At 43.3% G+C, this 22,395-nt stretch overlaps 1 protein-coding gene across 1 annotated transcript in view; it reads right to left on the minus strand.

Annotated features, from left to right (window-relative positions):
• Window positions 1-515: 515 nt before the first annotated feature.
• Window positions 516-22,395, minus strand: part of LOC126452254 (uncharacterized) — a 229,332-nt gene continuing 207,452 nt past the window's right edge. Inside the window, exon 5 of the mRNA XM_050091045.1 lies at window positions 516-846. Within this exon, the coding sequence (XP_049947002.1) occupies window positions 773-846 (74 nt within the window). The 3' untranslated portion in view covers window positions 516-772. The remainder of the gene's footprint in view (window positions 847-22,395) is intronic.

A 22,395-nucleotide genomic window follows, 5' to 3' on the forward strand; every position in this document is an offset into this window, starting at 1 on the left:
GGCAGGTAACAGGACACCTTACTAAGTTTACTGGTAAGTAACAGGTGAAAATGATTCTTCAGAAACTGGCTTCGTGGTGAGTCTACACATAATAATATCGTGCACCATTCTGTTCAAAAACAGGAGGCAGCATCGGATTGTTTACAGCAAGGTCAAAGAGTATACAGGAGCCGCACGCAGTCGCCATGCGACAAAAACCTTTTATAGCTTAAACAAATGTATGTACTCTTTTGAGTGAAGCTAGAAGTTACGGGGAAAATGGGGTCAATGACGAAAATGTTGTCGTACATAATGCTTAAACTTTCAGAAGTGTTTTTAACTAAAAACAACGTCTGTAAATTTTACTGAAGTATAACGGTTGCACTTATCATAGATTTTGTCTAACAAGGTTTATTATATTGATAAGCTATGGGGTCTGTAACTAACTAACCAGGTCATAAACAGTATACATAAATACAATGAAACATATAATTACACGGTAAAAGTATTTTAAATCCAAATACAACAAACTTCAATCAGAGAACTACAACCTGAATTTTTTTTTGTCTCATCCAGGCTGTCAAAACAAAGTACAGTATTGCATTAATGTAGACATGTATAAAATTTTTACATTTTAGGACAATGCTTTTTTGGTACCGTTCATTAGTGTACAGGCCAAGTAAATGTGTGTCATTCCCAAGCAGTTGGAAATGAATTAATGACTCTCCACATGAACGTGTCCCGGCTGGCTTGCGTCTTCCTGCTGGTGGTTTCCCACCTGGAGAAGTCGCCCTCAGCTGGCGCCACTCTGGGAGTACACTGGGGACGACACACCGCTGGAGACGTCCTCTGGGTGTCTGGCAACACCTGCGGCAACAGTTGGGCTCACACAGGGTTTGCGTTACTATGTGCTCTTACAAGCTAAAACAGTACTCATTGACTGAACGTGTTGTGTTTCTTATGTAATTGCAATTTTTTACAAGGTGACAATTAGTGAAATAAAATCATCGTAACTTCTGAACCAGGGTGTATACATGGACAAGGAAAAAGAATTCCCGCATTTTCCCAGATTTCCCAGTTGAAAATACTCTTTCTCCCGGGTGAAAAAAACTCTTTCCGTGTTAAGTGACAGTATACTTTTCCTCGGCGCAGTAAAACTTACCAATCCTTAGAATGTCTATGGTTTTCTACACAGACGTAGTATTTGTCGGCACTTTAGAAAACGAAACCCAGGGGAGGGGAGGGGGGGGGGGGGAAACACGTTTTGGAAAGATCTTTGATGTGCAACAACATGTACGCTGCATTTTTTCGTGTTACGGAGGTATAAATTCGAATTCCGCCAAACACTGCATGTTACTTTCCGAAACAATGAAATCGAGATTGCGACGGGGTTTTGTAAGCCAGTCATAGCTCATGTCACGTGATCTCGCCAGCATAGGACACGTGATGTAGTCAACCAATAGCAAGATCACTCTTAAGTAGTGCCAACACACAAAAAAGAAAAGTTAATGGTTTGAATTAATATATATAGTGTTGCTACAAGAAAAACAAAGCTTTCACAAATAATATTGGTCTCGAAGATTAATAAGTTGCAAAAGAAGCTAAGCTTCCACATATAATGCTAATCTTCTTGCACGTGTTACACTTTAAGATACATCACACAAATGTGCCAGTAAAATTTTTAATAACGACGTAAATGTCTGATCTTCTGGGCTCTAAATTCTTCTAGATGGTCGTCCTCAAAGAGTTGATTTTTAAATGAGAGTCAAACGCTCTGTGATTTAAGAAATTCATCGTAAATTCTCGCACATAGTTCGTCTTGCGTAAAAGGAAATTTACTTTGAAAGTAACACTTTTCAAATCACCATTCGCAATATTTTCCCGCGACCTGTTAGAAAGAGGTTCGATTCAGCAGTTGCCAGAGAGCGCCAGATAACAGGCGTCACTGCGCCTGCGCAGCTACGATGATGCAGGAAGCCCGCATACTCGTACGTGCAAAACATTAAAAGATCTTGCATTACGTCATAAAAGAAACGAGACATCAAAGGCTACTTCAAGAACATCGGAATTTCGTGAACAATGCTAAAATGCTTAATTCGGCTTAAAGTGCACATTCGTATGTCCAGATTCGGATGTAAATTTTCTTGAGTACCAGTACTGCATTATCTCATATTTGGTTCTTTATTATGGCATAATGCCATACGAGCTAGAAGATGGAAAACGTGCATTTGAAATGCAGCGAACAGTTGAAACCAGCCAACAATGTGAAATTAAACACTTCGTTTCAAATAAATTGACTGCCCCAGTGCAAAAGATTAATAAAAGCCAAATCTCTTTAGCAAACCGACAAAAATAACTTCATTGTTCTGCCAGGCGATTAATGCTTGACTGTCAGAAAGTTGGAAGTAAAACCTGAAACTAACAACATATTTTAGCCTTCCGTAAATATGCGAACGTATTTTAATTCATTTGGTAGCTCCCAGCCACAGAAATCTGTTTTGTTTTCATTTAATGTGAGAGCAATAAACGAAGAGGAAACAGCAAAATCACTAAACGTAAACACAAGTCACGTGGAGACTACCCACCTCCCCACTACAACTCAGACTGCTCTGTGCATCAGCCCCGGATCTACGATATTTCCGAACCGCAGCAATTAAGATACTGGCGCCCAGCCACTCATCTGTAGCCAGAAGCGGGAGAAGGTGCTACTCATACGCGACAACTGCGCATGCGCAAGAGCCCACCCGCAACTGCTCCAATGAATCTAATGTAAACAGCTACACGTCACGCTCATCGGAGGCAATTTGTTGTTAGGAAGCACTGCATGTTCTTCCTAAAGCCTTTGACACACTTTTGTTGGCAGACGCTTGTATGAGCACTGTGTTTTGTTGTTGTATATGACGCTACTTAAGTTTTATTTCGTTTTTTTTCCCTCTCGTTCATGTTTTGTTGGTGCAGTATTATTCTGCAGAAGCGGGATGCAGTAATATCCTTCGTTAGAGTATTGGTTCTTACCAGTCAAAATCACAAAAATTTAACTGGTAACTAAAACAATGAAAAATTCCCGGAATTCTAAAAAATTCTCGGGTTTCTCCCGGTTTTCTCCCGGACGAAAAAATTCCCGGGTTTTTTCCGGATCTCCCGGATGTCCCGGGTCGTATACACCCTGTGAACGGTTTGCGTTAGGACGTTCAAACTGCACTGTTGGCCTCTGGGCGTGATGGGAATTAGTATACGCGCTATGGTTTGGTTTAGCGAAGAAGCCCACTTTAATTTCAATGGGTTCGTCAATAAGCAAAATTGCCGCATGTGGGGGACCGAGAATCCGCATTTCTCGATCGAGGAGTCTCTTCATCCTCAAAGGGTGACTGTGTGGTGTGCAATATACACTTACGGAATAATCGGTACGATATTCCTTGATGGCAGGTGACTACTCAACAGTACCTGAAGGTTTTGGAAGGTGATTTCATCCCCATTATCTAAGGGAACTCAGATTGTACCAAGTTGTGGTTCATGCAATATGGAGCTTGACCTCATCCAAGCAGGAGACTGTTTGATGCGCTGGAGGAGCGCTTTGAGGACTGCATTATGGCTCTGGGGTATCCAGAGTCCACTGGCATGGGCTTCGATTGGCCGCCATATTATCCGGATCTGAACACATGCGAATCCTTTTTGTTGGGCTATATCAAAGACAAGATGTACAGCAACAACCCCAAAACCATTTCTGAGCTGCAAACAGTCATTCAGGAGGTCATTGACAGCGTCGATGTTCCGACACTTCAGCGGATCATGCTGAATTTCGCTATCCGTCTGCGCCACATCATCGTCAATGATGGGAGGCATATCGAACATGTCATAACATAAATCCAAATACCTATAGTGACGTTTACATGTTGAATAAAGTGTGTGGACGCCGCAGTTTGTAACTATTCTTTTTTCATATAGTTCAATAATTGTCACCCTGTATATTATACACGTGCAAGTGCATTGTTAAAACAATCAATGACTTGAGATGCAAAGCAGCTCAATTTCTGTTGAAACCGTTTTGAGACAAATCACTTTATCACCACTTTTTTTTGTAAAAAGTTCATGAAGACCTAATTTTTAAACCATGGGTAGCGATTACTAACTGGGCATGGGTGTTAAAATATCAGCTAACGCAGCCGAAAATTTATTGTATACTCAAATGTAATGAATGCGGACTTATGCTGTTTTGTAACTGATTTCATGCGGGGTGAGCTTGTTGAAGAATATATACCCTTCACCTTTTCTGTACTTATTCCCATCCCTATTGGTCGTAACATGTGGACTTTAGATTCTACGGAGAAAGGTGAGCAGCGGAGAGCTCCAGTGGCACTTTAATAGGGAAATGTTGTCTACTCCGTAGTACTAGGACGATGCTTATCGATATTTGAGTTAACTAACGCAATTCTTTATCCTAACACTACTTACTGATGGTAGAGCGCTTTTTTCAATCCACGTCTTGTTTCAATTAATTAATGTGAATCTCAAGGTGAATGCGATGTGTGTGTGTGTTGTGACGTCCCCTGGCTTGACGTTCACAAAATCGTTGTAATACATGTGTAAAAGAGATACATTTATCTTGTAACGTACCCTCTCTGTTATTGTTTTTGTTTTTTGTTATTGTTTTTTGTTATTGTAGTTGTAGAGATATGAAATTATTGTAGCGGTTTGCTTAGCCTGCCGTACTTCGGAATTGTTTTCACATTAAATGGAGCCTGAAACTTGCGTAATAAATACTTCGCGTGAAGTGCGATTTGCGGCATAAACAAAAATTAATTGCGGAGACGCAATCCACAGAATATTAACAGAAAAGCATTAGAACAACGCGCACGACTGACTAGACACATTCAGAGGGCACGTACACTCTTTGACATAAAACTCGACCGGCGGCCGGCCGCTGCAGAGGCTAAGTCCGCGCCGATCGCGAAATGGGACAAATAGACTGACCAACTCGCTAATTCTTCAAGTCCCGCTATCTGCACAATCTGGCAACACTGTAGACTGTGGCACTTCCTGGACGTAGTCTTGTCCCATGTTAGATAAAAGCTAGTCTGTATACGCCCGTGGTCTAGCGGTAGCGTGCATTGTGTTTGTCTACGTCTGTGGATCGAGACCGGCTGGCGCAAAAAATTTTTGTAGCCTCTTCTCTCTGAATGCTGAAGACGTGAATGTAATGGTAGCGCAGATTCAATCTGTTTCACTTTCTGACACACCGATAAAAAATTTTTATGCAGTAACCATTTTGCGGCATATTTCTTGCAGAGTGTCCTCCTCTGGACGCCGAATGCGGTAAAGCTCCGGGATCCATTTGCTGGCTACCGGCAGCGGCCGTGGCGACAGCAGCGGCGCTGCACTCCCCCGTTCTGTATCGAAAGCGCCTGCTGCCGCTCGTCGCTTTTGATAATTTAAAACGCTTTATTATTATTAAATGTTGCTCCACAGGAAATTTCTACGATTTCCATTCTCGCTCGAAGGCAACGGAGACAGACGCCCTGATTAGTAGGTGGGTACTGAATTACACTAACCGGCAAAAGCTCAGTATGGCCCGAAATTAATTTTATAGACTGGGACGAAATCAAACCATCTCAACTACATTCGATGAATTTATAAATGCTTCATACCTCGTTTCTTTTCCTTTCAAAGTCAATTATTTGTGCAAATTTTGGCGAATATTCGGATGCTTTCGTCAAGTCTGAGTGAGCGTCTGTGGTGTAAATTGTATTACTGTTTCTGTTTCATTCCTTATGGTAAGTTTATGCGACAAACTGTGTGACTACCTTGCAATGCATGCTCTGTAGCAATGCAGGAACAGTGAACATGTATTTAACGTTGATCGGAAGTGACAGTTAAGGTCATCAGAATTAACCAGAAAAATTTATCGTTTTTGAGGTTTCACAGAACGGAAAGGAATTGCTAACGCCGGTGTCATAAAACGTCTACAGTTAAATGCTATTGCAAAAATTTAGAAGAGAGGAACTATATTAATCAACATGTTCACTTCATAAACAACCTCCTGACATGTTAGACCTATATGACTAACAAAGCTCAAATTCGTATCGTTGACAGTCGGTTTGAATCTTTTCAAAAAATATTTTACAGTGAAGCACCTTGGCATTTGCAAAGCAGACATCCATGATATTAACATAATTCGAATTTGCACGAAGATTTATGTGTAAAGGCATTCTTCACATTTCGTATAAGGAATTTTTACTAGCAGTTTGCAGCTCCATTAATTAAAATGGAAAGTAAAAGGTCGTGTTCAGCGACTTCCACCGAGGTTGGAACTGCTATCTAATATGGCACTAGCACCGCAACACGTAAGAGAACCCCTGCGCTAACGACGCACTGGCGACAACAAGCGGACTACAGTCATTGCGATATTGCTTGAGCCTCAAAACGCAACATTAAACACACAAACAGGTGTTACTTATGTGAAGAACGCCGTTCTTAGAGTCCAGAAATTAAATATGCTTTCTAAGTGTCTCATCTTACAGTGGATTATATCGTATGAGTCTTCGATGTGAAATACGAACGCCAAGTGAATTTAGCGAGGCAATACCGGACTACACCCGGAAGTAAATGCACCATCACTGTGTTGACAAATACTTGCTACGACGCTGCCAATTCTCAGCTCTCTTACGAGGCAGCTCTTTAGCGAAATGCTTGACGTGATTGTCCGCTACGGTTCTCCAGAGGGGAGACGCGCGCGCACGTTTGGTTCCTTTGCGGCGTTCTCCCCTGATAGTTTCTGACGTCGCCTTGTGGGCTATGTATGCATCTGAGGCATTCAATTATCATTAATCCAAAAAGATACATGTTTCAGCGTCTGGCGTGGAAGAAGGCTGTGACGCCGACATTATATCATTTCAACGTAGGGAAGCAAAACGGATGATTCAGTGTTTCTCATTCAGCTATAAAGCACGAGAGATAATTTTCCGTAACGTTCATAATCATCTCAAAATACAAAGGAAGTAAAAATACATCTAAAGCTTATTCGATTTGAATATAATGTAAGATATCAAACGCTTTGCACATCGATGTCGAATGTGTCCACGTACAATCTTTTGCAGCATACATATAGAATGTCATGATTACCACGAGAATGAAGAAATATGTTGGTAGGGATGGAAGCAAGAAGAGATGCAATCAACAAATGTTCGATTTGAGATTTAAGAAGAGGTAAAGCTGGATATTACTTTCGTTAACACGAAAGATGTTGCGCACATATGGATAATGAGGAAGTCTGCGTCTTCATACGTTTCCTCCTTGAAATCTGTGTGCTCTATTACATACTAAGTAGCCTGATTATTGTTCCTGTAATGTTACCCTCTTGTTTGGCCCCTTAAACGATCAAAAGATTCCAAATGATGTCTCTGCATGAAAGTAGTTGTTCGAACCCTTCCTTCGTTGTTTTTTGTGTTTTTTTCTTGGAATTCATGAAGCAGACCGCTGTGCCTCCCTCCCCCCCCCCCCCCCCCCCCACGAGGGTTAGGTCTCAAAACTAAACCGTTTTTCATCCACTGGCATAATTAATTCAGTCAGCATCAGCACAAGACTATCAAACAAAGTCTTCCATTTTCAGTTGCAACACACTAACCAGAAGCTGATCCAAGGGTAATCCACGATCATGGTCCGAAATTAGCAGCTCTCTGCTACTGTGGCAAAGCCCGTACTACACTTTCGATTCCGGAACACCAGTTTATCTGGTAACACTGTGTTAAATCAACAGGAGTAGTTGCAGAGTTGTGCCACCATATCTGTCGTCCCATTGTAAACTTTATATATCTCACTTCTCCTGTAGCGCTGATCACGAGGTGCCGAAGTAAATGACTGTATTCTGCATGACGCAACATTCAGTATTCTCTTCTTTCATACTCTTCATGTGCCTCAATACCTAATAGGGATGTGAAAACTCTTGCGAGTGAGAGAATGGCAATAATAATTGTAACGAGAACAAGCAAATAATGAATGAAGTTTATTGCAATGCAGAACGAGAATGGCTGTGAAAATAAAAACCTATAAAAATAGGTTGATCGTTGAGTTGGCACAATGCAGATATCTTCTTAGCATTTTGCTACTGAATTTAGTTCTGAAAGTTTGCAGAGAAAAAGGAAAATTCGGTACTTCTCGCTAGAGCAATATAATGTGAACCAGAAACTACTCTTTCCTTAGACCACGACTCAGGCAGGTCCCCAAGTAGCTACCAAGGCACTGCTGCATTCTGTTCCCTGACATTGCTCTGATGACGGTTAATGCAGATAGTTCCGATTATGAAACACAAAACGTATTGCAGGGTAGCTCCTAGGACCGTAATATTAAATTTGCGGTGTAGATGGCACATGAGCGTGACGACTATCCAGATTACTCGTCAATATAAAAAGATGATGTTATGGAAATTGAGCATGGTCCCCCGGCACCAATACTGAAAGAGAGTGAATGACCACAGGTGTGCAAAACACTTTCAAAACTTCTGCCAAGAACCAAAAACAGAAGCAATATGAAGAAAGCATTGGACAGATCAGAAAGGCCTCACTGCTATCCACAGCCTGTCAGCCCTAGTGGAGCGGCGGAGCTGCGCTGCCAGACGCCAACCCGAAAGCACATTACACCACTGAAATCTACGAATGAATTGTGTACTTGTACTGATGAGCTTCGGTGAAATTTGTTATACATGAGCCCGCATCTCGTGGTCGTGCGGTAGCGTTCTCGCTTCCCACGCCCGGGTTCCCGGGTTCGATTCCCGGCGGGGTCAGGGATTTTCTCTGCCTCGTGATGGCTGGGTGTTGTGTGATGTCCTTAGGTTAGCTAGGTTTAAGTAGTTCTAAGTTCTAGGGGACTGATGACCATAGATGTTAAGTCCCATAGTGCTCAGAGCCATTTGAACCATTTTGTTATACAAGACTAGAATATCAGGTGTTATTATGGATAATAGTGCAACACTTCGAACTCATACGGTAGATTCACAAAGAAAAATGTAATGTGAGACTGCTGAAGAAGAAAGGAAACAATGGGAAAATGCGCTATTGTGCATTTTCATACGTTTTTATCTTCATAGCTGCCATAATTAATACATCAATAATAACCTCGTTTATTGCTTCAGTAACTGTTACCGTCTTGTTTCACACCTAGATGATGTAAACAATACAAATTCGTGTCGCTGGCAGTTAATTCTAGTCTCTTGAGGCACTTAGTTTTGTTTTGTTGTTCATGTAAATTGGTATTCGGGAAGAATACTACTACCGAAAATCCTGAGAGGTTTCAGAACACACATGATACGGAGGGCTATGAATAGTCTCTTACTTGCCGCGTGGGGTGGCCGCACGGTCTGGGGCTCCGAGTCACAAATTTCGCGGCCGCTTCCGTCGGAGGTTCTAGTCCTCCCCCGGGCATGGATGTGTGTGTTTTCCTTAGAATAAAAAAGAAAAATGGTTCAAATGGCTCTGAGCACTATGCGACTCAACTTCTGAGGTCATCAGTCGCGTAGAACTTAGAACTAATTTAACCTAACTAACCTAAGGACATGACACACATCCATGCCCGAGGCAGGATTCGAACCTGCGAGCGTAGCGGTCGCTCGGTCCCAGACTGTAGCGCCTGGAACCGCACGGCCACTCATGCCGGTCCTTCGAATAAGTTAGTTTAAGTTAGTGTAAGTAGTTTCTACGTCTAGGAACTCATGACCCTAACAATTTGGTCCCTTAGGCATTAGAACTTAAAAAAGAGCAGTAGCGCAATGAATTGATAAGATAAAGCTTTTGCGGAAAAACTGGAACTAATGAAAAAAACATCTGTAGTTATTTAAATTGAGCACTTTACTGCAGCAGTGCCTTGCTCGCACAGCAGTAAATACTGCAAATATTGGTAGCAGCCGGCCGTTGTGGCCGAGCGGTTCTAGACGCTTCAGTTGGGAGCCGCGCTGCTGTTACGGTCGCAGGTTCGATTCCTGCCTCGGGCATGGATGTGTGTGCTGTCCTTACGTTAGTTAGGCTTAAGTAGTTCTAAGTCCAGGGGACTGATGACCTCAGATCTTAAGTCCCATAGTGCTCAGAGCCATAATCGTAGCTGACGTATACAGCTCACAACGTGAAACACGAGAGTATGGCCACCTTTTGCGTGAAGCGACCATTTTGAACTGAAATACGTTTCCTAACTCAAAACCACTCCTCCTGTGGTGTTTACTCTCAATATGTGATCGAGATGACAAGAAAATATTAAATGGCTGTAGGTCTGTATCACCTAATCCCAGGTCGTTCGCGCTCGATTCTGCCAGCCACTTTGACATGGGAAGTGCGTGATGACGGGGTTAGGAATCAGAGAATGAACGTATTGGTGATGTAGTTTGAGGTTCACCCTGGTGTGCTTTCTGTCAGGAAATATCGTCCTCGAAAAGTGGACAGGATGGTTTTCTTATCCTTTGAAATTGTGAGATAGTCGCATCAGCACGTTTCCAGGATAGTACACAGTTGTTCATGGGTTCGAGATTTGTTTCTCGTATATCTTTTTCTTTATTCCTCCCTTACATTCAAGGGAGACGAAAATTTAATAGTCATGGGTGATTGGAATTCGAGATTAGGAAAAGGGAGAGAAGGAAACATAGTAGGTGAATATGGATTGGGGCTAAGAAATGAAAGAGGAAGCCGCCTTGTAGAATTTTGCGCAGAGCATAACTTAATCATAGCTAACACTTGGTTCAAGAATCATGAAAGAAGGTTGTATACATGAAAGAACCCTGGAGATACTAGAAGATATCAGATAGATTATATAATGGTAAGACAGAGATTTAGAAACCAGGTTTTAAATTGTAAGACATTTCCAGGGGCAGATGTGGACTCTGACCACAATCTATTGGTTATGAACTGTAGATTAAAACTGAAGAAACTGCAAAAAGTTGGGAATTTGAGGAGATGGGACCTGGATAAACTGAAAGAACCAGAGGTTGTAGAGAGTTTCAGGAAGAGCATAAAGGAACAATTTACAAGAATGGGGGAAAGAAATACAGTAGAAGAAGAATGGATAGCTTTGAGGGATGAAGTGGTGAAGGCAGCAGGGGATCAAGTAGGTAAAAAGACGAGGGCTAGCAGAAATACTTCGGTGACAGAAGAAATACTGAATTTAATTGATGAAAGGAGAAAATATAAAAATGCAGTAAATGAAGAAGGCAAAAAGGAATACAAACGTCTCAAAAATGAGATTGACAGGAAGTGCAAAATGGCTAAGCAGGCATGGTTAGAGGGCAAATGTAAGGATGTAGAGGCTTACCTCACTAGGGGTAAGATAGATACTGCCTACAGGAAAATTAAAGAGACCTTTGGAGAAAAGAGAACCACTTGTATGAATATCAAGGGCTCAGATGGAAACCCAGTTCTAAGCAAAGAAGGGAAAGCAGAAAGGTGGAAGGAGTATATAGAGGGACTATACAAGGGCGATGTTCTTGAGGACAATATTATGAAAATGGAAGAGGATGTAGATGAAGATGAAATGGGAGATATGATACTGCTTGAAGAATTTGATAGAGCACTGAAGGACCTAAGTCGAAACAAGGCCCCAGGAGCTTAGATTAAGAAAAGGCAAACCTACGTTTCAAGAATTTGTAGACTTGGCGAAAGCTTTTGACAATGTTGACTGGAATAATCTCTTTCAAATTCTGAAGGTGGCAGGGGTAAAATACAGGGAGCGAAAGGCTATTTACAATTTGTACAGAAACCAGATGGCAGTTATAAGAGTCGAGGGACATGAAAGGGAAGCAGCGGTTGGGAAGGGAGTGAGACAGGGTTGTAGCCTGTCCCCGATGTTATTCAATCTGTATATTGAGCAAGCAGTAAAGGAAACAAAAGAAAAATTCGGAGTAGCTATTAAAATCCATGGAGAAGAAATAAAAACTTTGAGGTTCGCCGATGACATTGTAATTCTGTCAGAGACAGCAAAGGACTTGGAAGAGCAGTTGAACGGAATGGACAGTGTCTTGAAGGGAGGATATAAGATGAACATCAACAAAAGCAAAACGACGATAATGGAATGTAGTCGAATTAAGTCGGGCGATGCTGAGGGAATTAGATTAGGAAATAAGACACTTAAAGTAGAAAATGAGTTTTGCTATTTGGGGAGCAAAGTAACTGATGATGGTCAAAGTAGAGAGGATATAAAGTGTAGACTGGCAGCGGCAAGGAAAGCGTTTCTGAAGAAGAGAAATTTGTTAACATCGAGTATAGATTTAAATGTCAGGAAGTCGTTTCTGAAAGTATTTGTATGGAGTGTAGCCATGTATGGAAGTGAAACATGGACGATAAATAGTTTGGACAAGAAGAGAATAGAAGCCTTTGAAATGTGGTGCTACAGAAGAATGCTGAAGATTAGATGGGTACATCACGTAACTAATGAGGAAGTATTGAATAGGATTGGGGAGAAGAGGAGTTTGTGGCACAACTTGACAAGAAGAAGGGATCGGTTGGTAGGACATGTTCTGAGGCATCAAAGGATCACAAACTTAGTATTGGAGGGCAGCGTGGAGGGTAAAAATCGTAGAGGGAGACCAAGAGATGAATACACTAAGCAGATTCAGAAGGATGTAGGCTGCAGTACGTATTGGGAGATGAAGAAGCTTGCACATGATAGAGTAGCATGGAGAGCTGCATGAAACCAGTCTCAGGACTAAAGACCACAACAACAACAACATTCAATTTTGGTATCAGCTGTCAACTGCTCGCATTGCCTTGATTAAAAATTATATGACAAAGAAACAAATTGTTTTCATGTTTAATATTTCGTAGGCGCATGCAAATATATGAATTGGGTTACGATTTACAGATTTTATGATCTTAGTCATAACAGCAAGTTGCATGCACGAATTGTTCTTGATAAATGAGTATTACATAAAGATACGTACTCGTAGTGGTATTTAGTTCTCACTAATATGAAGGGATGACCTATTTCATTAACATTCCTGAAATCAGCTATTTATCTCAACTGTAGGCGTTTACTCCGAGCGCGGGGCCGCGTAGACACGAGGTGTGAACAGGCGACGTCAGCGGCTGCGGTCGCCTTCGGTAAATGCAACACATTGAGTGAACGAGCACGTATAAAGTCCGTAGAGAACAGATTTATTTCTTCTGTCAGTGGAAAGATAGAAAAAAGAATTGTATAGTGAAAGCTAGTTTCGCGTTTTTGTCGTAAATATATACTCTTTTCTATTTATTTTGGTTTTGTTTTTGTTATTGCTCGCGTAATAACGCATATACGAAAAGAGCCGCGAAATACCTTTTAGTAATGCTGTGCCAAGAATTTCTTTAAAATCATTAATTTTCAACAAAACAGAATATATTGGGTTCTTATTGTTCTGTATCTGGCTTTCTATTAAAGGAACATTTTTGGTTACTGTAACTCACTATAAAAAATCAACATATCTTCCCTACTTTATAGTTATTGAAAATGAAAATTACTTTGTTATGAAATACTGATGTTACAGTTCGCAAAGATTGTTCAACATTTTGCAGTGGATTTTTGTTAAGCGTAAAACACCAATAATTACCACGACTAGCACAAGAACATGAGACTATTGTCGGAGAAAAATACGTTTTCACTATAAGGTTTGCCAGACCAGAACTAAGCACAACAAAATTCCTATTATGTTACGAAGGTAAATTATCTCTTTTGTACTGTTAGCAATATATTATCAGCAGCCCGCGTCAACCTGCAAAACACATCATAAAACCTGCTGCTCTGCTCTGCAAGTCCGGAAGCTGAAAGAGATGATTTTATTTCACTATTACCTTCCCGCTTCTTTGCGGTATGATCGATTTCTTTTAATGCAGTTTGAATGCGCCGTGGCAGCGGCTTGTTCGTTCGTAGCGCAGCTCTGCACCACGGATAATATTTAAATAACTGAAAATGTCTTAAAAGGATGGGATAATAATTTAAGCAAGCTACTACAAATAATAATGCAAGGTTTCATTAAATAACTCTATTCAAAACATTCAAATATGTTAACTTATCTACAATACACACCTTTTTTAAAAATGAGTACGTAATGGCGTACATCTATTAACCATGACAAAAGAAGACTACGTTAGCATGTACAACTGCGACACAGGCTATCTTACTCCCGTAACTCCAAGAGGAAGACAAAGAAATTAATGTTCGTTATGTATTATTTATACTATTGATATTTTTCATCTTTGAATGATATTTATCGTCTGTGCGGTTTCAGTACTCGCCGACACAGATATTATCTAAAATAAATAATAAAAAAAATACATAATTCCATACAATAACAGAATACGATGCACAATATTTTCTCTTTACTACAAAATATGTCTTTTGCTAAGGGACGTTACACTAGCAATCGTTTTGAATCAGCGAAGCAGATTAACTTTACAACCATGCAACAGAGTCTAACAGTTCAACAGACTGCTGCACTGTATTGAACAACTTACACCCCACCTCATCATTACCAAGGCATAGGAGGACGGTATATTCTGAAAGAAGGCCTACCTGCGTGTTATAACTGGCACCTTAAACTATATTACCATTCACTCTGTACTCTGAACTCCGTCTGAGCACCCTTCCCTTGTCAATGTAGGTTTTTGTCAACAGCTATCAGCAAAGTATTTTGGAATGTGGAATCCTGCGAATAATTTGTAAACCTGTAGCTTAGACTACACAGCCACTGCAGTTGTCGAATTTTTTCACAGTATGGAAATTAAGTATTCATAGTATCAGTCAGAAGTATTTAATTTCCGTGTTAATGGATGATCATTTTTTTACAGAACCTTAGCCCGATTCACAATAGCAGAGCAATCCAGAACTGGTTCCAAGGTCAGCAGAGAATAAATCTTCTTCCTTTCGTGCCAAAGTCACCAGACCTCAACCCCATTGAAAATATGTGGGCGGAGGTTACGAGGTTGTTACCACCTGGGTCAAGGAATTCAGAAACTCTGTGCAAAAATATAGAGAATACATGGTGGGAGATAAACGATCATCACAATCAGCAATTTAGCCTTATCACTTCCCCGACGCCTTCGAGCAATTGTAAAAAAAAAATAAAGTAAAAGTGTGTGAAATCTTATGGGACTTAACTGGTAAGGTCATCAGTCCCTAAGCTTACACACTACTTAACCTAAATTATCCTAAGGACACACACACACACACCCATGCCCGAGGGAGGACTCGAACCTCCGCCGGGACCAGCCGCACAGTCCATGACTGTAGTGCCTGAGACCGCTCGGCTAATCCCGCGCGGCTCGAGCAATTATAGAAAACGAGGGAGGATGGGTAGGGTACTAACAGAAAAATAAAGGCCAAACAAGCTGCGAGGTCCTAAAGTGTTCCGGAAACCTACTAAAGCTAAATGGTCTCTGTGTATTCTCTCGTTAAATGTGCCACTGCGCGGTAGTTACACATAGCAACTACTAATTAAATTCTTTACTCAAAGAAATAAATAAACAAATGTATGCCCAACGGATAAATATTTGATTTTGAAATGTTAACCCCAAATTTGGTACACTGTTAATCACTCGACTGTGTTTAAAGAAAATGCGTAAGTAACCGGAATTGTAACTGGGCCTGCATGATAACTTCTCCTCCGTTCTGTAAGCTATTTCTTTTCATTATGTCTTACTTTCATCTCTCAAAAAAAATGGCTCTGAGCACTATGGGACTTAACATCTTACGTCATCAGTCCCCAAGAACTTAGAACTACTTAAACCTAACTAACCTAACGACATCACACACATCCATGCCCGAGGCAGGATTCGAACCTGCGACCGTAGCAGTCCCGCGGTTCCGGACTGCAGCGCCTAGAACCGCACGGCCACAGCGGCCGGCTTTCATCTCTCAAAACATAATAACGGTATTACCAGTAACATACAGGATAAAATTGCCTAACCGCTGATCTTGTAACAGCACATATAAAGATATTTCTACTTCCTATGGTCTCTTACGAAGATAACCTTTTTCTCACCCACGGGAAGGAATGAAGGATAGCCCACAATACTTGATTATAACGTCACAGCGACACACAACCACTCTTATTACCATTGGGCAAAGCAATGATGGTATCTCCACGCTGACCAGAACTAGAAAAATTCTAAAACTTCTTCCATCACTGTCTGATCCCAAAAACGTCTCTCATTTATTGACGTGCCTCGACGTTAACTAACTCTCGCTTGGTTGGAAAGTTCGCGCGGTCGCGATTCCGAAATTTACGTTCCCCTCATATTCGTGCACGGTACGTTATTGCAACTGAAAAAAAACCCTCCACAAGTTACCTAGACTGATTTCCTAATTATACCTCGGCACCATCAAATAATATACCATCTAAAACCTCTCCTCCAAAAGATACTTAAATACACACACAGAATTTTTCACAATACTTACAGTTCGTGTATAGCGTGCATAGCATGGCTACACGAATTACTATTATGCTGTTTCCCCTTTATTTAATTCAGGAAAGCGATCTCACTGTATCTTTCAAATCCCTTTGTTCTAAGAATCAGAATCATACGTAAATTTCTACTGACTCATTTCACAAAAGGTGACTTCTGATTTATTCATACTAAATTAGCAACCTTGCCTTAATCCATGAATTTCAGAAACTCGTCAAATAACAAACTGAAACAGACGCAAGCTACAAATGGCTTCTTTGGAAACTAATTCTTTCAGATCAAAATTAAGAGCATTACTTTCTACCATGAATTTCTGTTAGCAGCTCGATTACTTACAGCCACGAGGTAATATTTTCCTGCACTTCCAGATCAGATTTTGAAACAAACTAATCAAAATCATGAATTTAAATTTACCATTACTAAAAATTATTATGGTAAATCAACACATTCCTACTTATAAAATAATGGTTCCTAGCACTCAGTCATCCACCCTTCATCATTTTCGTTTCTTTAAGCAATAGTAGTTCGTCACATGAATCCTATTTGTGTCGTACCTGCTTTACAACTGAATTCTAACGCTTCACTGTTCACCGAATCACTCAAACGAAATATCAAATTCTGTTAACTTTGAAGTTACTTTTCGCGGTCGCAACATAGTATTTTCACATTCGCCTATCATCTAATGTAGTGAGGTGATTTGATTTCGTCCCAGTCTATAAAATTAATTTTGGGCCATACAGATTTCAAGGAGGAAACGTATGAAGACTTCCTCATTATACATATGTGCGGCATATTTTGCCGATTAATGTAATACAGTACCCATCTACTAATCAGGGTGTCTGTCTCCGTTGGCTTCGAGCGAGAACGGAAATCGTAGAAATTTCCTGTGGAGGAGCATTTAATAATAATAAAGCGTTTTAAATTATCAAAAGCGACGAGCGGTAGCAGGCGCTTTCGATAAAGAACGGGGGAGTGCAGCGCCGCTGCTGTCGCCACGGCCGCTGCCAAATGGATCCCGGAGCTTTGCCGCATACGGCGTCCAGAGGAGGACAGTTTGCAAGAAATATGCCGCAAAATGGTTACTGCATAAAATTTTGTTATCGGTGTGTCAGAAAGTGAAACAGATTGGGTCGCGACCCGAGGCCTGGCCACGATGTCTCCTCCCTCCCATCCTGGGGATGTGATGTGGTACAAAGGATGCAGTTGGTGTATTATTGTGATTTTTTAAAATTTTATTTATTCATTTATTTATTTTTAATTTTTTAATTTTTTTAACAGTAAGGAACTGAAAACTAGTAAGTGCACAAGTTGCGTCGAGTTGGGGACGCACATAACTAAAGCCATGATAATAGTTGTAGAAAAAGGCATAAAGAAAGAGAGCAAAGTGCGGGCCGAAGGAAACCATGAAACAAAACTGAAGGGTGGAATCCATACCACCATTAACCAGTGCTACATCTTGCACCGCATGGGAAACAAAAACTGCGAAGAACTTTTCGCACCGGGGACAAAAAGAGGAAATGGGGCAAATACTGCTACAGAGTGTGAGGGTTCACAACGAAACTCTCCATCTGCTGTATCATCCAGGTATGACTTCTCGTAATGATGAATGTAGATCCCACGTTGTACTGTGTAGTGTTCTATCATCGTCTTGTAATTTTAGCTTCTCTTACCCGTGATGTTCCAGCTACGTGGAGGGTCGTGGAACGCACTCCACAAAAAATTGGAAAAATATTGTCGATACTTTGGGTTACGGAGGATCTTGCAATGTCGTTCCTGCAAATAGTTCCAAAAGTCGAAAGTGTCCTTAGTGCCGTCTTGAAACAAATAATGCACTGCATGTCCACGAAGCCACGTCATTGCAGTAGTTTTAGTGCGGTAATGCGTCTCATCCGGGAATAAGATAGTCTTGGGGTCGATATGATTCGGCGTTACCCGAAGGAAGTATGCTGACATTTGCCTCACTAAGTGCCACACAGCCGTAGACTCGCCACAGCTAAGACGGTGTTCATCGTTATCGTGCACGTGGGTGAGTCTACCATGTGGATCGCATGTAGCCTTGATCTGGTCACCTGCTTACCGTTGACAGTGGTATACCACATCGCCGTGACGTCAGTGTCCAGTGTTAGGTGGTGAATTGTCCTCCACACTACTCGCCAGTTGACGTTCGGGTGCTTCCTCTCCACGACGTTATCGGGTCGTCCACGTTGCAGGACCCGATAAACCATCTTTGCCGTCGCCAGTTGAGTCGCTGGTAAGGCAAGTCGAACGTAACTTAGTTCGAGGTAAAAGACACCGATGTAGAAGAGCGAGGAGGGGACGTGGTGTATCGGCACAGGCGGCAACAGGGAGGGCGGTGCTAGTTCTTCTATTAACAAACTGGTCAGACTGTCCGGACGGCGGTGCCATAGTTTGACTAATGTGCTCACAAATAGGGCGACCGCTCTGTCATGAACGTGATAAGGGCCAAGCCCTCCCCGATCCGGAGGAAGGGTGAGAGTCTCATATTTGATCTTGAAAAGCATTCCTGAACTCACGAAGGACCCAAAAGCAGCAAGTATACGGCGAGCTAACATCACCGGTATAGGTAATATCTGGGCGATGTGCGGAATGCGTGACGCTAAATGTGTGTTAACATACTGGGTCCTTTGGACGATGTCCAGGGCTCGTAGGCGGTTGTTGGCAATTCCAGTCCGAACATTTCGTAAAAGCCGTCGAAAGTTGTGAGCAGCGGTCCGTCGTATATCGTCTGTAAAATCAGTGCTAAGACATTTCAAACTATCTCTGAGCTATAAGGGGGTGACACTGTTCTCAGACAATCCGACCCCGATGTTCATCGCCACCGATTTTGCGACGTTGATACGACTACCAGTGACCATGCCATATTTCGCTATCCAATTCAGTGCGCTAGCGGTGTCGTCACCGTTGCGGATGACAATCACCAGGTCGTCAGCGTACGCTTTACATCGGAAAGTGTGGCCTCGTAACGTCATACCCGTTAGTCGTTGGCGCAGGCCACAGAGGAGTGGTTCCATGGCCACAGCGTAAAGTAAAGTGGACAGAGGGCAGTCTTGGCGTATCGATCGAGAAATGGTGAGGGGCTGCGTAGGTCGGCCGTTGACGATCACCTTGGACGTCGCGCCACGGAGTAGTCGCATGACGACAGTGACGAATGGCTGTGGGTACCGCATATGTTGGAGGACCGCTTCCAAATAGTCGTAGTCCATTCGGTCGAAAGCTTGACTTAAATCGATTGCCGCCAGTGCACCCTTCAGACGACATGCCCTCGCCAGTGAGATCAAGTCACGATATTCACTGAGTGCTGTTTGAATATTATTGTCGCCTCCTAATGACGTTTGATCGGGTGAGATGACGTGTCGTAAGGTCAGGCGTATCCGCGCCGCCAACAGTCGAGAAAAGATCTTAAACTCGCAGTTCAATAGCGTTAACGGGCGGTAGTCCTGCATTCGTGAGCCACCGGACGGTTTGTGAATAGGAATAATCATCCCTTCCATAAGGGCCGCAGGGAGCGGCACGTCCGGGGATAATAGTTCGCGACAGATGTCCGTCCATCGGGAGGCTAATAAATATTGAAAAGTCCGGTAAAATTCCAAGGGAGGCCATCAGGACCCGGAGACTTGTTGACAGCTCCTTTTCTAATGGCGTCGGTCACTTCTTCTTCTGTAATTTCGTCCATCAACGCCGCTTCCATTGCCGGGGTGACGGTGCCGTAAATGGTCTGAAAGACGTCCTCCAGTGCTGTCGGATCAGGGGTCTGAGCGGAATAGAGTTGGGAATAATGATTGTAGAACGCTGTGTTTATGTCTTGTTGCGTGGTGAGGCGACGACTGTCCTCCGTGTCGATGAAGCGTATCAGCGCTCGTTGGCGTCGTTTACGTTCACGAAGGACGTGGAACATTGACGGACGTTCGTTCGGTATCCGATCCTGCGTCCTCGAGCGGATGACTACCCCCTCTAGGTGGCGTCGCATATGAGCGAGGTGCACGGTGGACCGCCGCTTGTCGTTCCGGAGACGGCGCCATAGCATCGCAGTCGCGCAGGACCCGGAAGTAAAAGTCGAGTGTATGTCTTCTCCAAGTAGCGTGGTCGCGACCGTAGGTTATCAACGTTCGCCTCAGTGCCGGTTTGGCGCAGTCCAACCACCAGCGGATCGTTGTGGGATATGCACGGAGGCGATTTTCACACGAATACCACGTATCCTCAACGGCTTGGCGGCAATCCGGGTACGACAGGTGAGCGATGTTTAATTTCCACGAGCTGTGGCTTCTCCACGCTTGTTGCCGCCGCAGGGTGACGGCACAAATGTAAGCTGAGTGGTCCGAGAAGGCTGCAGACCACAGTTCCGCATCCTGTGTTCTAGCGGCGAGAGAGCGTGAGAGATAAATCCGATCGATACGACTCGAAGAGTGACTGGTGAAGTGCGTGAATACCGGTCGGTGGCCGTGGAGATGTTCCCAAGTGTCCACCGTCTGCAGGTCTCGAATTAGCGTCTCGAGTTCCGGGCACGGATTATGTCGTGGGAGTTGGTCTCTGGGCGCCAGTACGCAATTGTAGTTACCTCCAAACACCAGATGGTCGTGGCGACCTTGGAAGAGCGGGGCGACGTCTTCCGCAAAGAATCGTGAACGTTCGCGACGTTTGTCCGTCCCGGAAGGTGCGTAGATACTGATAAGGCGGACACCCAGTACTGTGAGTGCCATTCCTCTTGCCCCAGGCAGAAACAGGATATCGTCCGCCACTATCCCTTCCCGTAGAAGTACAGCGACACCGCTGCCTGTAGGGGAAGCTGGAGAGACGCAAGCATCGTAACCGTACATGCCTGGGAAGTCGTCGAAGTACACTTCCTGGAGAAGGGCTATATCGATGGAAGCAGAGTTCAACATATCCTGAAGCAAGGATAACTTAGCGCGCGTCCGTATAGTGTTGATGTTTATAGTTGCAACGCGATAAGTTTGAGGTCTATCCATAGCACCCGTGTTGGCCATCAATACCCTTTTAAGGCTGTCTCGTCACTGTATCTGATGGCGGGAAAGGATCAACATTGGTGGGGTAAATTTCCCCCTGTGTCGTCCGACACGATGGGCAAGGAGTTTTCCTCACAGTCGTCCGCCCAGTCGCCATGAAATACCATCGGCTGTTGGTGGCTGTTAGTGGCTGCTGCGGCACTCGGCGCAGACTCCATCGGCTCTGCTGGCTGGGAATCGGCAGCGGCTGTCTGCTTGTGACCCTGCTGTTCTGTGGGGTCGGAGGGGCTGAAGCCGTCACCACGGCGATCTGTTGAGTTTGAAGTTACAGCGGCCTCTGTACCGCCGGTACCGTCGTCGGAATTTCCACAGTCCATGTCAGATGATCGCTGCAAACACACGTCCGATGGAGCACGCCGCCGCCTCTTGTGTTTTCGCGGGGAACGCTGTTTACGGACGTGTGTTTCAGTATCTGAATGTGGGTGGATTTCTTCAGCTGCTCCGGTGTCTGGAAGAAAAGCCGCTGTCAGCACAACCCGTGGGTCAATGTCCATCCTGGCATCCACGCCTTCTTGCAAGGTCGGTCGATGATTATCTTCAGGTGGGGGCGCCGTTGTAGAGGCCGGATCCTGTACTGCAGAATCCCTCATGGTCTCGCTATCGGGGGCGGCTATCGGACTAATGTGGTCAGCATCAGAAAGGGTTGCTGCAGCATCGGAAAGGGTTGCTGGCCGTGTAACTTCGGTGTAAGTGAGAGGAAGGGTCGTCACCGTAGAAGGAGTCATAGATTCACCTGTCGGGATTTGAGTAAGCCGTCGTCGGAGACAATCCGTCCGGACGTGCCCTTCTTGGCCACAACCAGAGCAAGTGCGTGGCTGACCGTCATACATAATGATCGCCCTACATCCGTCGATGACAAGATATGACGGAACATGTTTGGTCCGTTCAATTTTAATCTGTCGTACCCCGTTAAGAACGGGGTACGCTGTAAAGGTGGTCCATTTTTCGGCCATATGGCTGATCACTCTGCC

This window comes from Schistocerca serialis, unplaced genomic scaffold (assembly GCF_023864345.2).
Source record: "Schistocerca serialis cubense isolate TAMUIC-IGC-003099 unplaced genomic scaffold, iqSchSeri2.2 HiC_scaffold_843, whole genome shotgun sequence".
NCBI lineage: Eukaryota > Metazoa > Arthropoda > Insecta > Orthoptera > Acrididae > Schistocerca > Schistocerca serialis.